Genomic DNA, 18,777 nt, shown 5'->3' on the forward strand with positions numbered 1-18,777 from the left:
GGCACAGAGAGTCTGACGAGGAGGCCTGTACATGGCTGGGACTGGTAAATGTGACTGTGCCAGGGAGTTGGGGGAAAACTGGAAGAGGTAGAGGTGTAGCTGCCAGTCAGACAGACAGAGGTGGGCAGAGCAGTAAGGTATATGCTGTCCCTATCTCTAACCACTGATACAGGGTCAGATATGTCTTTACTCCGTAATGGATAAGGATAGAATTGAGGGTAGGGTAATCTGATCTTAGATCTGTGTGTAACTTTTAACTACAGTGTGGGGAGAAGAGTGTGAGTCATAGCCTGGTCCAAAAGAGGGAGTAGAGCCAGATATAATCCAACATGCCTGCAACTGCTGATCTGAAGTCAGGCAGTAAGACTTTTCATGGGGTGTTAACAATTTGAAAGATACTCTAGGGTCAGTCTGAATGCACTACAGTATTTATGGTATGTGAACCACTCTGGAGCTTATTTTCCTATCACTTCCTACTTCCTCTCCAGTAATATACTTTCTGTAAGTTACACTGTGACCAAACCAGTCACTTTTGGACTGGTAGTGAAGCATAGCACCATAATAATACAGTCCCGTCTACCCTCGCTTTTATTTTGTTCCCAGTCGTTCTATATGGAAACACAAATGGGGGTATTTGAGATCAGATGTTAGATAGTTGTTTGTTAGTTGTGCGTGTCACCAGGTGACATGGAGAGGATCTGTGTCTGTACTACGTACTCTCACTACTGGTGTCCCCCAGGGCTCGGTTCTAGGCCCTCTTCTGTCCATACACCATGTCACTCGGCGCCGTCATATCCTCACATGGTCTCTCCTATCATTGCTATGCGGATAACACTCAACTACTTTTCACTTTCCCCCCCTTCTGACACCCAGGTGGCGACACTCATCTCTGCGTGCCTAGCAGATATCTCAACTTGGATGACTGCCCACCACCTCAAGCTCAACCTCGACAAGACTGAGCTGCTCTTCCTCCCGGGGAAGGCCTGCCCGCTCAAAGACCTCTCCATCCCGGTTGACAACTCCACAGTGTCACCCTCCCAGAGTGGAAAGAATCTTGGCGTTACCCTAGACAACACCCAGTCGTTCTCTGCAAACATCAAAGCAGTGACTTGCTCCTGCAGGTTCATGCTCTACAACATCCGTAGAGTTCGACCCTACCTCACACAGGTCCTAATCCAGGGTCTTGTCCTGTCCCGTCTGGACTACTGCAACTCGCTGTTGGCTGGGCTCACTGCTTGTACCATCAAACCCCTGCAACTTATCCAGAACGCTGCAGCCTGCCTGGTTTTCAACCTTCCCAAGTTCTCTCATGTCACCACGCTCCTTTGCACACTCCACTGGCTTCCAGTTGAAGCTCACATCCAATACAAGACCATGGTACATGCCTACAGAACAGCAAGAGGAACTGCCCATCCCTACCTTCAGGCTATGCTCAAACCTTACATCCCAACCCGAACACTCCGTTCAGCTACCTCTGGTCTCTTGGCACTCCCGCTCAGCCCAGTCCAATCTCTCCTCTGTCCTGGCACCAATGGTGGAACCCCCCCCCCCCCCCCCCCCCCTCTCTGGATAAGCGTCTGCTAAATTACTAAAATGTAAAATGTGTCAGTGAGAAGCCGCGGACTGCCCTGGGGTTTGGTCTTTAGAAGTTGTTCTCAGTCTATGTTTGTGTTTCGTTTACCTAAACTAGGAAATCTGGAGGCCTTTCTTTAGATTAAATGCACAATGTTGGAACTGGTGGACAAGAGTATAGCTGGATCTGGGTGTGGCAGCTATAGGTTCCCCTCTGCCCTTTCTCTCCCCCTTGGTCCCAACCCCGGGTCACGGGGACATCTCTGGGCAGCATCAGGAAGCTGAGGACGGGTGCTGTCATCTGGATGTAAACAGAGGGGGAGGAGAGGGCCACCCGGTGCTAACAGATGAGGCTGAGATGATAAAGGTGTGGGATGTGGGTGTAGAGCAGGCTGGGTAGGTGGGGCTGTGGATGTAGGGCAGGCTGGGCTGGGTAGGTGTGGCATGTGGGTGTAGGGCAGGCTGGGCTGGGTAGGTGAGGCTGTGGGTGTAGGGCAGGCTGGGCTGGGTAGGTGGGGCTGTGGTTGTAGAGCAGGCTGGGCTGGGTAGGTGGGGCTGTGGGTGTAGGGCAGGCTGGGCTGGTTAGGTGGGGCTGTGGGTGTAGGGCAGGCTGGGCTGGGTAGGTGTGGGATGTGGGTGTAGGGCAGGCTGGGCTGGGCTGGGTAGGTGGGGCTGTGGGTGTAGGGCAGGCTGGGCTGGGTAGGTGTGGGATGTGGGTGTAGGGCAGGCTGGGCTGGGCTGGGTAGGTGGGGCTGTGGATGTAGGGCAGGCTGGGCTGGGTAGGTGTGGGATGTGGGTGTAGGGCATGCTGGGCTGGGTAGGTGGGGCTGTGGGTGTAGGGCAGGCTGGGCTGGGTAGGTGGGGCTGTGGGTGTAAGGCAGGCTGGGCTGGGTAGGTGGGGCTGTGGATGTGGGGCAGGCTGGGCTGGGTAGGTGTGAGCTGTGGGTGTAGGGCAGGCTGGGCTGGGTAGGTGGGGCTGTGGGTGGAGGGCAGGCTGGGCTGGGTAGGTGGGGCTGTGGGTGTAGGGCAGGCTGGGCTGGGTAGGTGGGGTTGTAGGGCAGGCTGGGCTGGGTAGGTGTGGGTGTAGGGCAGGTGGGGCTGTGGGAGTAGGGCAGGCTGGGCTGGGTAGGTGTGGGGCTGTGGGTGTAGTGCAGGCTGGGCTGGGTAGGTGTGGGTGTAGGGCAGGTGGGGCTGTGGGAGTAGGCCAGGCTGGGCTGGGTAGGTGTGGGTGTAGGGCAGGTGGGGCTGTGGGTGTAGAGCAGGCTGGGCTGGGTAGGTGTTGGGCTGTGGGTGTAGTGCAGGCTGGGCTGGGTAGGTGTGGGTGTAGGGCAGGTGGGGCTGTGGGAGTAGGCCAGGCTGGGCTGGGTAGGTGTGGGTGTAGGGCAGGTGGGGCTGTGGGTGTAGAGCAGGCTGGGCTGGGTAGGTGTTGGGCTGTGGGTGTAGTGCAGGCTGGGCTGGGTAGGTGTGGGTGTAGGGCAGGTGGGGCTGTGGGAGTAGGCCAGGCTGGGCTGGGTAGGTGTGGGGCTGTGGGAGTAGGCCAGGCTGGGCTGGGTAGGTGTGGGGCTGTGGGTGTAGTGCAGGCTGGGCTGGGTCGGTCTGGGTAGGTGTGGGTCTGGGGGGTGGTAAGGAGCTTGCTCTGGCCCAGTGCAGTAAACAAGCAGTAGAGTCTCTAAAGGGCCTGGGGATCAGCCTGGGGCTAAACCTGAAGGCGTCACTCATCACCGGTCAGTCAGACCCTCCTGAACACAGCACAACAAACACACGTAGAGAGACACACACACACACACACACACACACACACACACACACACACACACACACACACACACACACACACACACACACACACACACACACACACACACACACACACACACACACACCTCTCTCGGGAGCCTGTTGCCATTGTGTTTACTAAGAATTAACAGGAGAGGTGAGCATGAGTTCAGGCCTGCCATCAGTGTGAGGGTCCTGTTGTGGGTCTTCTCCTGCTCCTTTGGTGGCTTCTGTCATCATCCATGCTGGGGCAGAGGGGGGACAGAGGGGCTCTTCCCCTCTCCTCTGAACCCCTGACCCTTCACACCTCCAGGGTGAAGAGACACACATATAGAGTCAGCATTTAGTGGGGTTAAAGCAGGTTAAATAGGTTTCAGTTCAGTTATGGTTCAGTTTTACTCAGCAGTGCTGAATCACACAGCAGACAAACATGATTTAGGAGTACTGTAAAGGAAAGCAATCCATAGAGATGGTGAGAACTCATTTCAGAGACGTTGATACACACGGAATGCACTTTCTCATAGTTTCTCAAGCTGTCAATCATATGAAGAATAGTGCTTGATGCAAGTTGACGGCTACAGTACAGTTTCCATAGGGACCAGACCTATAGCCAGCCACCATTCTCTCCTCTGGTCAGGTGATTTACCTGACGTCTCATTCTCCTCAGGTGCAATCGGTCGCATGTCGTTGGCTCGCCGCCCGTGTCATCAAATGTTTTGACACCTGTCCCGTCAGTGTAGGGGGAAGTGAGGGTGATTTGAACATCTCTGAATCCTGCTCTGCTCCCTTCTCAAGAACCCACAATCAAACCTGTCCTCACACCAATGATGACAGACAGGTGGATTGTCAGAAACTGATTAAAAAGGCTGGGAAAAATGAGTCTCCCTTGCATTGTGGGTTTTGAAAGAGAGGAGGGGGAGAATGGAGAGGAGATAGAGAGAGCTGTGTAATAGGAGGAAATGAAAGTGTGTGACTGGTGGATGTGACAGGAAGAGACTGCTCTTAACAAGCAGTCAGAGTCAGTCAGAGTAACAGATCCATCACACCTCCCTCTGAGGGGATAGACGGAGGGAAAGAAACAGAGGGAGAGAGAGATGGAGGGGAGAGAGAGAGCAAGGGTGGGATAGAGAGCGAGAGACGACGGGAGAGAGAGAGATGGAAAGAGAGACGGAGCTGGAGGGAGAGAGAAAAAGGCAGGAGGAGAGAAAAAGACTGAAGGGAAAGAGGGATTTGAGCGGCACTGACAGAACTGCATTTAATTTGGGCGGCCAGATCCCTTTTCATTTCACTTCCTCTGAAGCAGCTTAGAGAAGAGGAGGAGAGGAGAAGACAGCAGAGGAGGAGAGAAAACAGAGGAGAGGAACAGAGAGAGGAATGCGAGAGGAGAGGTTACCAGTATGTTCCAGATTAACGTTGATGCACCACGTCACACTCTAAGCCGCCCTGTAATTCATGTTCAACAGGGGATACTCACACATTACACACCAGTGGTATATGTGATTAATTGACTCACTCTCTAATATTTGGGGTAATTTGCCATCCTCTGATGTGAAACTGCCAACCAGAATAAAAAACCGTTTGATACCAAAAATATTATTTACTAATGTCACTACACAAGTGAGGTCTGCCAAACAAAAACCTGATCAAAAGGCGTTTAAATGTAATGTATGTACAGGAAATGAATATTCAAATAGTCTGTGGCAACTGTGTTCAATTTGGAGTTTGTGACATCAACTATGAGTCTATTGCTGCATTATAGACACTATTCCCTGCATTATAGACGCTATTCCATGCATTATAGACGCTATTACCTGCATTATAGACGCTATTCCATGCATTATAGACTAGAGGTCAACCGATTAATCGGAATGGTTGATTAATTACGGCCGATTACAAGTTTTCATAACAATTGGAAATCGGTATTTTTGGACACCGATTTGGCCGATTTCCTTTTTTAATAAAAAAAATATTTTAAAAAATAATGTTTTTACACCTTTATTTAACTAGGCAAGTCAGTTAAGAACACATTCTTATTTTCAATGATGGCCTGGGAACGGTGGGTTAACTGCCTTGTTCAGGGGCAGAACGACAGATTTTTACCTTTTCAGCTCGGGGATTCAATCTTACGGTTAACTAGTCCAACGCTCTAACCACCTGCTTTACATTGCACTCCACGAGGAGCCTGCCTGTTACGCGAATGCAGTAAGAAGCTAGGGTAAGTTGCTAGGTAGCATTAAACTTATCTTATAAAAAACAATCAATCAATCATAATCACTAGTTAACTACACATGGTTGATGATATTACTAGTTTATCTTGCCTGTCCTGCGTTGCATATAATCGCTTAGGTACACATTGCTCCAACGTGTACCTAACCATAAACATCAATGCCTTTCTTAAAATCAATACACAAGTATATATTTTTAAACCTGCATATTTAGTTAATATTGCCTGCTAACATGAATTTCTTTTAACTAGGGAAAATGTGTCACTTCTCTTGCAACAAAGTCAGGGTATATGCAGCAGCTCGTTGCGAACTGTGAAGACAAAAGCGCCTTTGCGAAAAAAGCACAATCATTGCACGACTGTACCTAACCATAAACATCAATGCCTTTCTTAAAATCAATACACAGAAGTATATATTTTTGAACCTGCATATTTAGCTAAAAGAAATCCAGGTTAGCAGGCAATATTAACCAGGTGAAATTGTGTCACTTCTCTTGCATTCATTGCATGCAGAGTCAGGGTATATGCAACAGTTTGGGCCGCCTGGCTCGTTGCGAACTAATTTGCCAGAATTATACGTAATTATGACATGACATTGAAGGTTGTGCAATGTAACAGGAATATTTAGACTTAGGGATGCCACCCGTTAGATAAAATACAGAACGGTTCCGTATTTCACTGAAAGGAAAAACGTTTTGTTTTCGAGATGATAGTTTCTGGATTCGACCATATAAATGACCTAAGGCTCGTATTTCTGTGTGTTTATTATATTATAATTAAGTCTATGATTTGATAGAGCAGTGTGACTGAGCGGTGGTAGGCAGCAGCAGGCTCGTAAGCATTCATTCAAACAGCACTTTTGTGCGTTTTGCCAGCAGCTCTTCGCTGTGCTTCAAGCATTGTGCTGTTTATGACTTCAAGCCTATCAACTCCCAAGATTAGGCTGGTGTAACCGATGTGAAATGGCTAGCTAGTTAGCGGGTGTGCGCTAATAGCGTTTCAAACGTCACTCGCTCTGAGACTTGGAGTAGTTGTTCCCCTTGCTCTGCATGGGTAACGCTGCTTCGAGGTTGGCTGTTGTCGATGTGTTCCTGGTTCGAGCCCAGGTAGGAGCGAGGAGAGGGACGGAAACTATACTGTTACACTGGAAATACTAAAGTGCCTATAAGAACATCCAATAGTCAAAGGTATATGAAATACAAATCGTATAGAGAGAAATAGTCCTATAATTTCTATAATAACTACAACCTAATACTTCTTACCTGGGAATATTGAAGACTCATGTTAAAAGGAACCACCAGCGTTCATATGTTCTCATGTTCTGAGCAAGGAACTTAAACGTTAGCTTTCTTACATGGCACATATTGCACTTTTACTTTCTTCTCCAACACTTTGTTTTTGCATTATTTAAACCAAATTGAACATGTTTCATTATGTATTTGAGGTTAAATTGATTTTATTGATGTATTATATTAAGTTAAAATAAGTGTTCATTCAGTATTGTTGTAATTGTCATTATTACAAATACATTTTAAAAATCAGGCAGATTAATTGGTATCGGCTTTTTTGGGTCCTCCAATAATCGGTATCGGCATCGGCGTTGAAAAATCATAATCGGTCGACTTCTATTATAGACTCTATTCCCTGCATTATAGACGCTATTACCTGCATTATAGACGCTATTCCATGCATTATAGACACTATTTCCTGCATTATAGACACTATTTCCTGCATTATAGACTCTATTTCCTGCATTATAGACTCTATTCCATGCATTATAGACTCTATTCCATGCATTATAGACTCTATTCCATGCATTATAGACTCTATTCCATGCATTATAGACTATTCCTTGCAATGTTATACTCTATTCCATGCATTATAGACTCTATTCCATGCATTATAGACTCTATTCCATGCATTATAGACTATTCCATGCATTATAGATGCTATTCCATGCATTATAGATGCTATTCCCTGCATTATAGATGCTATTCCCTGCATTATAGACGCTATTCCCTGCATTATAGACTCTATTCCCTGCATTATAGACGCTATTCCCTGCATTATAGACTCTATTCCATGCATTATAGACTCTATTCTCGCATTATAGACTCTCTTCCCTGCATTATAGACACTATTCCCTGCATTATTGACGCTATTCCATGCAATATAGATGCTATTCCCTGCATTATAGACGCTATTACCTGCATTATAGACTATTCCATGCATTTTAGACTCTATTCCATGCATTATAGACTATTCCATGCATTATAGACGCTATTCTCTGCATTATAGACACTATTCCCTGCATTATAGACACTATTCCCTGCATTATAGATGCAATTCCCTGCAATATAGATGCTATTCCCTGCATTATAGACTCTATTACCTGCATTATAGACTATTCCATGCATTTTATACTCTATTCCATGCATTATAGACTCTATTCCATGCATTATATACTCTATTCCATGCATTATAGACTATTCCATGCATTATAGACGCTATTCCCTGCATTATAGACGCTATTCCTTGCATTATAGACGCTATTCCCTGCATTAGACGCTATTACCTGCATTATAGACGCTATTACCTGCATTATAGACGCTATTACCTGCATTATAGACGCTATTACCTGCATTATAGACTATTCCATGCATTTTAGACTCTATTCCATGCATTATAGACACTATTCCCTGCATTATATACGCTATTCCCTGCATTATATATGCTATTCCCTGTATTATAGATGCTATTCCCTGCATTATAGACTCTATTCCATACATTATAGACTATTCCTTGCATTATAGACTCTATTCCATACATTATAGACTATTCCATACATTATAGACTATTCCATGCATTTTAGACTCTATTCCCTGCATTATAGATTCTATTCCATACATTATAGACTATTCCATGCATTTTAGACTCTATTCCCTGCATAATATACTCTATTCCCTGCATTATAGACTCTCTTCCCTGCATTATAGACTCTATTCCCTGCATTATAGGCACTATTCCCTGCATTATAGGCACTATTCCCTGCATTATAGGCACTATTCCCTGCATTATAGGCACTATTCCCTGCATTATAGGCACTATTCCCTGCATTATAGACACTATTCCTGCATTATAGGCACTATTCCCTGCATTATAGCCCTGGGCAGAAATTGCAAAAATGTACTGTTATATCCACAAAACATGTCTGTGTCTGTCTGTAAGTATTTCATGTTTGTCTGGGATCTCTAAGAAAGATCAGCAAAACATCAGGAATTATCACAAGGCAATACTTATTTATGAGTTTCTATGTAAAAAGAAACGTTCTAATGAGTGTGGCTTGTGATCGTTGTAGAGCAAAACAGACAGCACGTCCGTCTTCGTGAGAGTCTAAGCTTTGATGCCATGATGAGGTCATAATAGTCTGTAGCTCAAACTGTTCGGACTTTAGAGACGTTTTCGTGAGAACAACCGGTTTCTGAATGTTTTCTCGCCGACGCAAGAGGCTGCTATGGGTGTATCCAGGACAAATAGACGCATCAAATGACATGTCCAGGAAATGTGTAGCTCGAACAGGCGCGTCAGGAAGTGTTCAGAACCACACAAATTCCGCCTGCGCCAAATTAGGCCTGATTAGTCTGAGATATGGTTTTCTTTGGATTCATAGACAAAATCGAGATATGGAACCATGTCATTTTAATACATCATTTCCTGTTTACTTCCTATCTTTCAGACGCAACTCTTACTGGCAGCGGTAGAGGAAGAGGGACAACCGGAGGAGGGCAGGAGAGAGATGGCAGAGACCCTGCTAACTGCCCTGACAGACAGACAGCAGCACAGACAGACATGGAGAGACAGGTAAGCAAATAACCAACAACAACAGTAAACAACAACAACAGTAAACAACAACAACAGTAAACAGAAACTCACACACAACAATGTTGAAATGTGAAAACAAGCACACGTGTCTGGATGGCACATGTTCCAGAATCACACCCTGTTACACTTTGAATTGTGTGAAAAGAAACCTAAAGGAATCAGTATTGTTGAAATTTCAGTAGGAATGGAGGTGATGTGAAGTGAATTCCTCAGATAGTCTGCAGGTCTGACGTGGGGGTTGGAGGTTTGTAGTGAGGGAGCCTTGGACCTAGCAGCTATCAGGGTGACATGTGTGTCTTGGATTGGATCGCCCAGTAACTTCCTTCCCCTAGATGAGGCCCGGTCAATGGATTAGAACAGAGACAGAGCCCATTCATTCAGATTAAGCAAGGCCTCACACTCACAACCATGTTGTTTTAGCTGTTCCATCTCTCCCTCCACTCTGGTAGCTGTTCTATCTCTGTCCTCCCCCCCCCCCCCCACCCCCACACACACACAATACATATTATACATACATATTATTACATATACACCCATAACACCCTCCCACACAAAACATAATATGTTTGTTTTATCTGTTCCATCTCTCTCCACTCTGGTAGTGGTAACCCCCCCCATTGCTTTGGTGCCCTTGTCTCAGAAAGACACACACTTAGCCACACACGCAGGCATGCATACACAGGAATGCACACACACATCTGTGCTCTCGCACACACACACACACACATTTTTTTACATTTACATTTTAGTCATTTAGCAGACGCTCTTATCCAGAGCGACTTACAGTAGTGAATGCATACATTTCATACATATTTTTTTTCTGTGCTGGCCCCCCGTGGGAATCGAACCCACAACCCTGGCGTTGCAAACACCATGCTCTACCAACTGAGCTACAGGGAAGGCCACACACACACGCACACGCACGCGCACGCACACGCACACACACGCACGCAAAAACGCATATTTTGCCCAGTGGGTTAAATAATGACGGAAAACCAATGGTCCAAACCTCATTTCTCTATCAGAACCTTGTAGGACGGACAGAATTAGTGTGACTAAATCAATGGTCCAAACCTCATCTCTCTGTCAGAACCTTGTAGGATGGACAGAATTAGTGTGACTAAATCAATGGTCCAAACCTCATCTCTCTATCAGAACCTTGTAGGACGGACGGAATTAGTGTGACTAAATCAATGGTCCAAACCTCATCTCTCTATCAGAACCTTGTAGGATGGACAGAATTAGTGTGACTAAATCAATGGTCCAAACCTCATCTCTCTATCAGAACCTTGTAGGACGGACGGAATTAGCGTGACTAAATCAATGGTCCAAACCTCATCTCTCTATCAGAACCTTGAAGGATGGACAGAATTAGCGTGACTAAATCAATGGTCCAAACCTCATCTCTCTGTCAGAACCTTGTAGGACGGACGGAATTAGTGTGACTAAATCAATGGAGGCCAGAGAAAAAAAGTGGTCAAAAATCTGGAAAATTGCATGGCGTCTGCCAGACTGAACTCTGTCCATGAATTAAGGCTACTGGCTACTTGACAGGTTCTCTTTCCCATTGAACTTTCTTCTTGAATCCACAGGACGTTAAACAGTATAGAGGTCAGATGGATATAGATTTTGAGACAGGACATGTAGTATTTTCTTATTTTAGTATATACTTTTCATATTCATTTGAAATTCCAGTACTCTTTAAGATTTCTCCCAAAAACAAGCGTATCTCTGTGAAATGTCAATGGAGCGCTGAGCGAATACCAGGTTTTTTTTCTCCAAAGCCTTTTACATTTAATCCGGCTCCTGTCATGCAAATGTAGCTTTTAGAGAAACACCCCACTGAACGATTCAGAACATGAATAATAATATGTCTTGTTAAGATGTATTTTATAACGTAAGGAAGTGAAATTTCATAACCAAAGCGCGTTTTCACCCACTCTGCCCAGAGTGGGTGAACACCCTACATATTATTACATATACACCCATAACACCCTCCCACACAAAACATAATATGTTTGTTTTAGCGGTTCCATCTCTCTCCACTCTGGTAGTGGTAACCCCCCCTATCTACTGTTTCAGTGCCTTTTTCTCACACACACACACACACACACACACACACACACACACACACACACACACACACACACACACACACACACACACACACACACACACACTCTCCGAGGGTGTCTCAGGGGGAGTTGTGATGTACATTTCCATTTCACACCTCACACTCGTACAGGTTACCCGCTTGTACCTGCAGTGAAACAGGACAAATATAAGCACCCCCTATTTGAACTTTGACACACACACACACTACATATTATCACATATACACCCATAACACCCTCCCACACAAAACATAATGTGTTTTGTGTGGGAGGATGTTATGTACGGGATAATCAACGAGGGGCTATGCGTTCTATTGAAAATAATGCACGATGTGGAAGGTGTATGCCACGACACGCCAGGGTGGATAGTAGCTAGAATATTTGACCAATAAAAGTCGCAGGAGGGGTCTGAAAAGTCACAAAGTTGGCAACGTTGGAAATAATGCATGCTCTAGAATGCCCTTCAAGCCAATCAGAAACAAGTATACAACAATGCCATGGTATTGTTAGGGTCTAATTTTCAGAGAAAATAACTCACGGACACTAGAGAAGCTTAACCAAGTTGAATTCTTCCCAAAGGGTCGACACAACTGTATTCAGACAAAAGACATGGCTTCCCCCGTGGTGGTATTCATACCCCACTTTAGTGGAGTCTCTTCCTTATCTCTAAACATTGCATCCTTCTCGCTAAGCAGGGAACTAAGTGATATGAGCCTTCAACGGTTCCTCCCCTTATCAGTACTGTCAGAAATGATCATGTTCCCTGCACTCAGCCCCTCCCTAGCTTCATTATGGCACTCCTCATGTCTCTTGTGTAACTAATGTTCCTGTACTCTGAGTATATCAATGTTCAAAGTTTACTCCAGAAACCATCTGTATAATTAAGCAATAAGGCCCGAGGGGGTGTGTTATATGGCCAATATACAACATTTAAGGGCTGTCCTAAAGCACGACTCAACGCGGAGTGCCTGGATACAACCCCTTAGCCGTGGTATATTGGCCATATACCATAAACCACCGAGGTGGTTTTGTCGTACACATAGTGTACGGTCTGACATACCATGACTGTCAGCCAATCAGCTTTCAAAAACCACCCAGTTTATAAGGATGTATATGTAATAATATGTGTGTATGTTCCTGTGCGTGTGTGCGTGGGCAAAGATATGTGTGTGTGGTGTGTGTGTGTGTGTGTGTGTGTGTGTGTGTGTGTGTGTGCATTCCTGTGTGTTGTATGCCTGTGTGTGTAGCTTAGTGTGTGTCTGAGACAACGGCACCAAAGCAGTAGGGGGGGGGGGGTCATTATCAGCCACTAGGCCCCAGCTGTAAGGGCCTCTCTCTCCCTGTGTGTCCCAGCCTGGACACCCTGTGTTCAGGGGCAGACGAGACCCAGGCCCTGGCTCTGGTAAGAGCCTAAAGAGCATGGAGGTGAATGAACACACACAGACCACACACTACAGATTAATACCAACCAGGGACAAACACACACAGACCACACACTACAGATTAATACCAATCAGGGACAAACACACACAGACCACACACTACAGATTAATACCAACCAGGGACAAACACACACAGACCACACACTACAGATTAATACCAACCAGGGACAAACACACACAGACCACACACTACAGATTAATACCAACCAGGGACAAACACACACAGACCACACACTACAGATGAATATCTGGACAGACAGCCCCCACTGTCTCCCCTCCATACCCTCTATCACCCCCATAACCCTGTGGCCCGCCTCTGTTTTGATGTGTCCCTCTTGTTAACCCGAGCTACGCCCTGACCAGATGATTCTGTAAACAGACAGTTTCCACACACCTCGTCGGCCTGCGTTGATGCCTAGCTCAGCCTCTCAGCCTCTGGAGGAGGGAAGGAGGGAGGGCTGGCCTTCTGAACTGCATTCCCAACGCAGGTGCTGAAAGCTAGAAACCATCCCACTAGTCACTACACCCACCCCCCAACACTACTACAACACCCGCACTACCAACCCACAAATGTCTGTACCACCCTCCTTGTCCAGCCCAGTCGCGCACACGCACACGCACACGTACACGTACACGCACACACAGCCCAGCCCTCACACATCACAGGGAAACCAATAACAAGGCTCAGGACAGGAAATGCAGGGTCCCTGTCTTCGGTTCAGACAGGAGTTTATTTAATCAGCAGGATAGAGTGATTAGATTGGGGGGACAGCACCACACACACACATAGACATACACACAGACACATACACACAGACATATAAACACACACATACACAGCCGTAATGTGTTTGAACTCCGACTGCTCCCTATCTCTCTGCACACAGATAATGCCTCTCCCCAAAAAGCAGGCTGGGGGTCATCTGTGAAGTGGCTGTCAACAGACGACATTTAGACAAAACCAAACACATGGCCTCGCGCAATGTTAAGAGACGATTCTGATAATGATTTGAGATATGGAGGGATAAGGGAAAAGAAACACTTTGTGATGAAAGATAGCTACACTTTGGGGTCTCTGCAGGAGTTTGTTCAGAAGTCGTTTCATTGTTCCTAATCAAAGATAAACTATATGAATGTTGATATATTAGAGAGAGAAAGAGAGAGAGACCAAAGTTCAGCTCAGTTTAGTCTGACAGATTCAAACATTCATTTATTTCCATAAAACCACCAAAATTGTACTTTTTAAAATGAACCAGTAGATTCTTTTGACTGTTTTTATTTTTTCTATTTATATTAATGTTTTATTAGGTTTCAGTAGACTCAGTGTTCAACAGGCTCCACTGTCTGCATTCTGCTGTTCTTTTGTTTCCATGGAAACCATTCAGAGAATAATGCTCGCTAAAGGTTTCAAAACACAAAACAACATGATGGATTACTCTAGCTAAAGGCACAGAAACATAAACACAGCAAGCTGATTGATGAAGTTTTTCCCTGACTTTTGTTTCTTAAACACGACCAGTTAAGGCACTAGAGCGCTCAGCTAACCTGTGCCTGCTAGCTCTCAGCCCAGTATTCCCTCAGGCGTTTTTACCATTTTATAGAGAGAGAGAGAGAGAGAGAGAGAGGAAAAGAGAGATGTTCCCCGTGACCACCAGGTCTTCACCAGTGACTTATGGGTACTCAGGGTGAGGAATGTCTTCGCTCCCCCAGCACTGTGAGGGCGGTCCATCCATTCAATCATCCCCACTGCAACAATGAAGTTATGAGGCCTTTCTTATTCTTTTGAGCTTTTTGTCCTGTAACTTGGTTTCTGGTGGGTACATATTGAGAAAGCTTTGATATACAGTACCAGTCAAAGGTTTTGGACACACTGACTCATTCAAGGGTTTTTCTTTATTTTTACTATTGTCTACATTGTAAAATAATAGTGAAGACATCAAAACTATGAAATAACACATATGGAATCATGTAGTAACCAAAAATATGTTATTTGAGATTCTTCAAAGCAGCCACCCTTTGCCTTGATGACAACTTTGCACACTCTTGGCATTCTCTCAACCAGCTTCACGAGGAATGCTTTTCCAACAGTCTTGAAGGAGTTCCCACATATGCTGAGCACTTGTTGGCTGCTTTTCCTTCATCGGTCCAACTCATCCCAAACCATCTCAATTGAGTTGAGGTCGGGTGATTGTGGAGTCCAGGTCATCCGATGCAGCACCATCACTCTCCTTCTTGGTCAAATAGCCCTTACACAGCCTGGAGGTGTGTTTTGGGTCATTGTCCTGTTTGAAAAACAAATTATAGTCCCACTAAGCGCAAACCAGATGGGATGGTGAATCGCTGCAGAATGCTGTGGTAGCCATGCTAGTTAAGTGTGCTTGAATTCTAAATAAATCACTGACAGTGTCACCAGCAAAGCACTATCACACCTCCTCCATGCTTCACGGTGGGAACCACACATGCAGAGATCATCCGTTCACCTACTCTGCGTCTCACAAAGACACGGCGGTTAGAACCAAAAATCGCAAATTTGGATTTATCAGACCAAAGGACAGATTTCCACCGGTCTTGTTTTTTGGCCCAAGCAAGTCTCTTCTTATTATTGGTGTCCTTTAGTAGTGGTTTCTTTGCAGCAATTCGACCATGAAGGCCTGATTCATGCAGTCTCCTCTGAACAGTTGATGTTGAGATTTGTCTGTTACTTGAACTCTGTGAAGCATTTATTTGGGCTGCAATCTGAGATACATTTAATTGCCGATTTCTGAGGCTGGTAACTCTAATGAACATATCCTCTGCAGCAGAGGTAACTCTGGGTCTTCCTTTCCTGTGGTGGTCCTCATGAGAGCCAGTTTCATCACAGCACTTGGTTTTTGCGACTACACTTGAAGAAACTTTAAAAGTTCTTGAAATTTTCCAGATTGACTGACCTTCATGTCTTAAAGTAATGATGGACTTTTCTTTGCTTATTTGAGCTGTTCTTGCCATAATATGGACTTGGTCTTTTACCAAATAGGGCGATCTTCTGTATACCACCCTTACCTTGTCACAACACAACTGATGCATTAAGAAGGAAAGAAATTCCACAAATTAAATTTTAACAAGGCACACCTGTTAATTGAAATGCATTCCAGGTGACTACCTCATGAAGCTGGTTGAGAGAATGCCAAGAGTGTGCAAAGCTGTCATCAAGGCAAAGGGTGGCTACTTTTAAGTATCTAAAATATAAAATAGATTTTGATTTGTTTAACACTTTTTTTGGTTACTACATTATTCCATATGTGTTATTTCATCGTTTTGATGTCTTCACTATTATTCTACAATGTAGAAAATAGTAAAAATAAAGAAAAACCCTTGAATCAGTCAGTGTGTCCAAACTTTTGACTGGTACTGTATATATTCTGTCTACCATGTCCTTAGATAAATATCCTGTGAGTGGCCCTCCAAACAGCTATTATTGGGTCTGTGAGTGGCCCTCCAAACAGCCATTATTGGGTCTGTGAGTGAGTGAGGGGGCTGTTCCATAGCATGGCAGTTAAAGAATACATCATGAGGGTAAGGTAAACACTAGGTACTTATCCTTTGCCATCCAGAACGTATTACCCCTGGAAGCTTTGCTATACAGGAGCCCTTTAGGTTGACATTGACTAGATCTGGAGAGCCTCGAGCCAGAGACCTGGAAGGTTGTTGTTAGTTGTCGTGTGGACATGAATCATGACTTTATATTTCTTGCCGTATGTTCTAACTTATTGACAGGCGTTGTGACCTGTGCTGTGCCTGCGGCCACCTCAAACCTTCCTGAGTGAGGTGACCCCGTGCCGACCTATCAGAGCCAAAGGTCACGCCTCTGGACCAATAAAAAGGCTGCACTGTCACATCCAGCGAGCAAACACTGAAGGGAACAGCTGTGAATTTTGTACTGACCGTGCAAACTGCTGTAGGCTTTGTAAGGTCATTATATGATAATGAAAATGATTACAGAATTACATGGGGGTTTAGGACATGAGAGCGGCGGGGAGGGGAAGGGAGGAGGAGGTGGAGGAGAGGAGAGGGGGAGGCACATTGGGCTTGATAAATGGACTGTGAAGGTACCCATCTGGCCCTTGTCTGTGGCTTTTCTCTTCTTTTCTTTCATTCTGTTCATTCTGCATCTCGCTCTCTTTACTATCTCCCTTTCATTCCTCTCCTCTGTTCTCTTACCAGGCTCTGTGTAAAAGGAGTGTGGGGCGGGTGTGGAGTGTAATATCAACAGAGTGCAGACCCAGCTTTCCTCTGGAGGGGAGGAGAGGAGTAGAGGGGGAGGAGGAGGGGAGGAGAGAGGGTAAGAGTAGGTGTTTATGACTCAGTAGGAGCGTTTCTGGCTTCCCCTGTCCTCTCGGTCGGTATGCACAGAGCGCTGTGTGTGTGTGTGGACAGAACGGTAGGAGAGTGGGCAGAAGCCGATGACCTTTGACCTGGGAAGCAGTTGGACAGCTTCGACTGCGTAAATCAAGGGTCTGCTGTATTCCAGGGGCTCGGAAGTTCATCTTCCAATGGAAACTGCATGACCTCAAACCATTACACTTCCTGACTACACAATGCTTTTCTCCACACGTCTTATTTCAGTTCAACATGACCATCGTTGTCATTTCTAATTAGTTTACCATGAATAAATACACTACTATATTTTTCCTCACAGTATTTAGTTATGTAATTATTGCATATATTTGTAAGTCCTTTTGCTTTGAAAAAGAATCTATTGTAGGTCTGTACTTGGCACAGTCTTTAGTACGGCAGTACATCTGTTATGTTCATTTTCATGTAGCTGCTTAATGTATCTAGCTATTCTCACCAGCATTGTTGAGGTCTTTATTCTCTCTCACACAATACTCATCAGATCAGTGGGAGATAGAGATTTAGGTCCCGTTGATAGAGAGATTTAGGTCCCGTTGATAGAGAGATTTAGGTCCCGTTGATAGAGAGATGGATAGATTTAGGTCCCGTTGATAGAGAGATGAAGGGAGAGATGTAGGTCTCGTTGATAGAGAGATGGAGAGAAGAGAGAGATGTACGTCTCCAGGTCCACAGCTGCACTCATCACTCAGCTGTCCATCACTGTCCTCTGACCTGGGGGTCATCATCTCTTCTCCCAGCCTCCACACAAACCTTTGTTTACTGCCCCTGTCTACCCCTGCCCTCACATAGGTACAGCGCTCCCGGACAATGGGCCCAGCCTGTCTTCAAACCCAGGGGTCAGCAGAGACCACAGTAGGGCCACAGGGGCCAGGCTGGAGTTATGTTCAGGCTGTGGTGCGTTCTCCACTGTGTCAGCCACCAGTTGCACCCCTGTAGAGCCACTCAGAGAGAGAGAGAGACCCTCCTCTCATGTTACTCCTAACCCCCCTCCTGTGTCCTCCACCATGATGACATGTCCTTTGTGTCCTCAGTGACAGAGTCCCCCCTCGCTGGGGTGGGACCCAGAGAGAGGAACAATGGGGATCCCCTGTCCCAGATGGGAATTTGAAAGATGGTACTCTTCTTGTTCCACAATGAAGAGGGACAGAGTGGACAGAGCTCAGGCTGCTGCAGTCCAGGCTCTGACACAGTGACAGGCCTGGTGACAGGAGCTATAGGACCCAGAGGGAGAGGCCCCATACTGTGGGAGGGTCCACTAACTACCAGAAAACAACCTCCTTTTAACACATAGACCCATAGCAGCAACAAGGGGAGTTCCCATAGACCAGTGGTGTCAAGCTCATTCCATGCAGGGCCTAGTGTCTGCAGGCTTTTC

General features: G+C 45.7%; 1 protein-coding gene across 2 annotated transcripts in view; it reads left to right on the forward strand.

Moving 5' to 3' along the window:
* Nucleotides 1-18,777, forward strand: part of LOC106587580 (alpha-ketoglutarate-dependent dioxygenase FTO) — a 164,008-nt gene that overhangs the window by 53,482 nt on the left and 91,749 nt on the right. For both annotated transcript variants that reach the window (XM_045689310.2, XM_045689311.2), the window contains exon 8: nt 9,309-9,433. In XM_045689310.2, the coding sequence (XP_045545266.2) occupies nt 9,309-9,433 (125 nt within the window). The remainder of the gene's footprint in view (nt 1-9,308; nt 9,434-18,777) is intronic.

Source organism: Salmo salar, chromosome 11 (assembly GCF_965601325.2).
Source record: "Salmo salar chromosome 11, fSalSal1, whole genome shotgun sequence".
Lineage (NCBI taxonomy): Eukaryota > Metazoa > Chordata > Actinopteri > Salmoniformes > Salmonidae > Salmo > Salmo salar.